Source organism: Mesitornis unicolor, unplaced genomic scaffold (assembly GCF_000695765.1).
Source record: "Mesitornis unicolor isolate BGI_N332 unplaced genomic scaffold, ASM69576v1 C13567382, whole genome shotgun sequence".
Taxonomy (NCBI): domain Eukaryota; kingdom Metazoa; phylum Chordata; class Aves; order Mesitornithiformes; family Mesitornithidae; genus Mesitornis; species Mesitornis unicolor.
In genome coordinates, this window is record NW_010223299.1 from 1 (window position 1) to 4,446 (window position 4,446).

Sequence of the window (4,446 nt, forward strand, 5' to 3'; positions counted from 1 at the left end):
GGAGAAGGTAGAGGGGAAGGGATAATTCGATCCCTGTTCAGCCAGGAGTGGTAGGGGTTGTCCTTGGTAGCCAGGGAGACCACTGGGCCTAGGCACAGGGCAGGCTGCACTGAGAGGTTGTAGCACTCAGGTCTTCTCCCTCCAAGGAAAAAACAGGGGGACGTCACCTGTGTTCCCCTCCGCAGAGCTTCTGTTACTTGGCTGGAAATCTGGCTTTGGTTAAGAGCAGCTTTGGAGAGCGACTTTTCTCCGGGAACAAAGGTACAGGAAGAAGGTGAGTAAAGGGGAGACCGGAATCAGACGTTGAGCTGGGATTAGTTTGGAAAAGAAGTGAAGGAAAGCACCTGCTGGCGAAGGTGGGAATGTTCTCTTCATGGGGAGAAAGTTCTGCTTTTTCTTTCTCTGTTGTCATACCTGGAGGCTGTTTGTAAAACCTGCAGAGAGCTGCTGTGCTCTGCCTTCTACAAAATAGGTACACGTTGGCTTACCCTGCTCTGTTCTCTGAAACAAGGAAGTGGCATTTCTTCCTCCTTTCTGTTGCCCCCAGAAGGGAAATATCTATGAGAACGATGCACAGGGGAAGGGAAAGTCAGGGAGAACAGACTAATGAAGCAGCTCTGCCTTGACAGGCTGCATTTTAACTAGAGCTACAGCTTGCAAGACCTGACACTGGTGAGAATGCTAAGGACGTTCAGACATAGTGTTGCAGTAAGAGTTGCATGCACACCTCAACGCTTGATTTTACATGTATGCCTGGGATCTGCAGACATCTGAGCCATTTCTGGTAGTCCCACCACTTGAATCATTCTGAAGCATTCTCAAACAGCTTTTTTTCAAGCGAAAATACAGGGAGCTGTTCAATTTGGAGACAAGGTAGAGTTTAGTTATAAGCTAAGTAAAGCTAAGTTTAGTGCTGCACGTCTTTGTGGACTCTGGTCTAATTTTAATTCAGGGATAGCAACAATGCTGCTTGCACTCAGCTGTTAAAGTGAAACTACATGGAAAGAGGATCACTGTATTTGGCTCTCATGGTGGTAATATTTCCGTTGTTAGGTTGCTACACAGGAATGTATTAAACAAATACCTTGCTGCATTTAAAAAAGGGTTGTGTCTGTGTTTTTGCAGTCACAGTCGAGGCTGTGTCAGGCAGCAGAGAGCAGGATGGATGTGCTGTTGCTCACTGCTACCCCTTCTGCTTTCAAAAGTTATGTTATGTAGTCACTCCAGTGCAATTGCTATGTCTCCATCTGTCTTTCTTCAGAGCAGGTTAGCAGAATTTTCCAGAAGAAAACTGGACACAGGAAGGGCTTTGGTCTTGTCAGATACTGTTGGGAGAGGATGGGAAGGAAATTAATTTCCTCTTGGACATCTTCTTGGGCCAGCCCCGGTGTTAGAGACAATGAGGATACTGTGACTGAATTATAAAGCTTTTAGTTTAATGCTCTATTTTTTAAAAATACTAGTATCTGCCATCAAGCACACATTCTTTGAAGACTCACAAGGGATTCTCTTGCTACTCTTATTGGATCCCCTGGGGTTACTCAGGAAAATAAACAATCCTTCTTACTCACTTAGAGGACAGTCATATTTCTGCCAATTCAGGGGTTGCTGTACTTCATTTTATGACTCATAAGAAATTTTTTAAAAGTTTGGAAAATAAACAGTGGGAGTCTTGTTCCAGCACACTTATTAAGCTGGAAATAATCTGAAATCTGAGTTGTTTTATTACCCTCAGTCAGCTAATTCAGGGGAGTGAAAACCTTGCTTATTATTGTAAGAAAATCTGTCTATGAATTAGTGTGATGATGAAGAAGAAACTGCAGATTTGCAGTGTCCAATTCTGATAAGGTGGTGTTTATGCTGTAGCAGACTGGTGTGCACATGTCTTTGTTAGAAGCTGAAATTGTCTCCGATGCCTCATTCCTGATTTAAAGTACTGTCATCGCTCTGTTTTCTTACAGAATGAAGAGACACAAGTGTCCCTACAGATGTCCTGCTCGAAGGAAGATCCTGATTCTGTGTGTTACAGGGTGGCTGATCGCACTGCTGAAGCTCCTCCATGTTGAAAGACACTTTTTTCCCTCTAAGGGCATTTATTTGGTTGAGCACTTCTTGAGCACATCTTCTTATGTTAGAAACCGGTATTCCTCTCTGAGAAATGACTTCCAGTATGAAATTAATTGTTCATCAGTATATGAGCAAGATCCCCATGAAATTGGCAAGAGTTTAGAGATAAGAAGAAAAGAGATAATTGATTTAGCTGATGAAGATGTCGTAGCAATAACGAGTGATTGCCACGTGTATCGTTCACTTAGGAAATACCACCTAAAACCTGTTTCTTCAGAGGAAGAGAATTTCCCAATTGCCTATTCTTTAGTTGTTCACAAAGATGCGATAATGGTAGAAAGGCTCATACATTCACTGTACAGTCATCAAAACATTTACTGCATCCATTATGACCAAAAAGCAACAAAAAGTTTCAAATCTGCTATGAACAATCTTGCTAGATGTTTCCCCAATATTTTCATTGCATCAAAATTGGAGACAGTGGACTATGCACATATTTCAAGGCTGCAAGCAGATTTCAATTGTTTGTCTGATTTGATAGACTCTTCAGTTCCCTGGAAGTATGTTATTAATTTGTGTGGCCAAGATTTCCCTTTGCGGTCAAATTTCCAGTTAGTCACTGAACTGAAGAAACTCAATGGAGGAAACATGCTGGAAACTATAAAGCCAAGCAGTAGCAAAAGAGAACGATTTACTTATCACTATGAACTTATGAAAGTGCCTTATGAATACATGCAGATGCCTGTAAAAACCAACATTTCCAAGAATCCACCACCTCATAATATTGAGGTATATGTAGGCAGTGCCTATTTTATTTTAAGTCGAGCATTTATTCAATATACCCTTGAAAGCTCTCTTGCAAAAGATTTTTTTGAGTGGTCGAAGGATACTTATTCACCGGACGAACATTTCTGGGCCACTCTTGTACGTGTTCCTGCTGTCCCTGGGGAAGTTCCAAGGTCGGCCCAGGACATAACAGACTTACAAAGCAAAACTCGGCTGGTGAAATGGTATTATCTTGAAGAACATCTGTATCCTCCATGCACTGGTACCCACCTTCGCAGTGTCTGTATCTATGGGGCTGCAGAATTAAGATGGCTTCTGAATTTCGGGCACTGGTTCGCCAATAAGTTAGACTCCAAAGTAGACCCTGTCCTGGTAAAATGCTTGGCAGAAAAACTGGCAGAACAACAGAAAGAGTGGGTATATTTGTCATCTGATAAGCATTTTCTGCACATAAATTCTATGAATACCTCACTATAGCAGTACTGCCTTCCCTGTTGTCAGTACTGTCTACTGTTGCAGCTCAGCTCCTGCAGTTCCTCTGCCTTGACCTGCTACAGGATGTTAGCAAGTGAAATGCCCTTTTTGCAAGAAGTTCAGGAACCTGGAGAGCCAGATACCCAGCCTTTTATTTATGGAAGGTCATGCCTCTCTGTTTAACTGTTTTGTAACTTGCCATAATAATCCAGTAATTGTCCTTCAAGGTGATGCTGAGAGGGTGAGGTTTGCTTTTGGAGGCTCTGGTGCTGTCTGTCCCAATGGAATATTACAGAAACTTGTTTTACATCAAGTGTGTTTGTGTCTTTTCTAAGAAACTCTTAACTCCTCTGTCTACCTGTCCACTTTTCCTTTACTTTTTTGTTTTCTTAAAGGTATGAAACAAAGACCTCTGCATCTGCTACCTCAGGAGAACTGAAGGACACAGAGATAAGCATGACATCAAATGAGCCCTATGGCCTCACCTGAAGTCCCAAACTCCCTGTCTGTGGGACCTTACAAAGATCTTTGTATTGTGAAGATAACTGAATGATATTAGGGAAGGAAAGTCCTTCAATACTGGACTGCACATAGCATCATCCTTCCGGCTCCTCTGTGCATTGCTTTTCTTCCTGTGAAACGTCCTCAGGCACCATGCCACGCCTATAAAATTGGTGGTGGTTGATTGAAACAGTATCATGTACTGTTATTCTTCAAAGGCAGTATATAAGCTGCTCACAAGGGCTGCCTTTGCAGGCCCTTAGAGCAGATATTCATGGCAAAAGAGGCTGATTTTCATTTCTGTCTCTGGCAGTAGAAACATCCTCCTGTAAAATCCCAGTGCTCCTGAGACAGTATTTCTACACACAGAGGACAACAAGTGCTATTTCTAATGAGTGTTCAGCAATGTGGTGATATGTTGAAATGCAAAGCGTGCAGAGTTGAGCAGTAACCATAAGAATAGCTATACTGCAGAAATGAAGACCCTGTGTAGATGTGTCCTTCTGTGCAGGCCTTGCACTGCCACCATCCCGGGCTGAGGGGTGCCATAGCAAGCCCTGGTTCAGCTGTAGAGCAACTGCACCCCAACAGAGTCCTGCATCTGGGCAGGAACAACCC

The 4,446-nt window shown here is 42.9% G+C and overlaps 1 protein-coding gene across 1 annotated transcript; it reads left to right on the forward strand.

The window, feature by feature from the left end:
- Positions 1 to 1,962: 1,962 nt before the first annotated feature.
- On the forward strand, positions 1,963 to 3,330 carry GCNT4 (glucosaminyl (N-acetyl) transferase 4, core 2). The gene has a single exon (XM_010193293.1). It carries the CDS (start codon positions 1,963 to 1,965, stop codon positions 3,328 to 3,330), a length of 1,368 nt encoding a protein of 455 aa, XP_010191595.1.
- Positions 3,331 to 4,446: the final 1,116 nt, after the last annotated feature.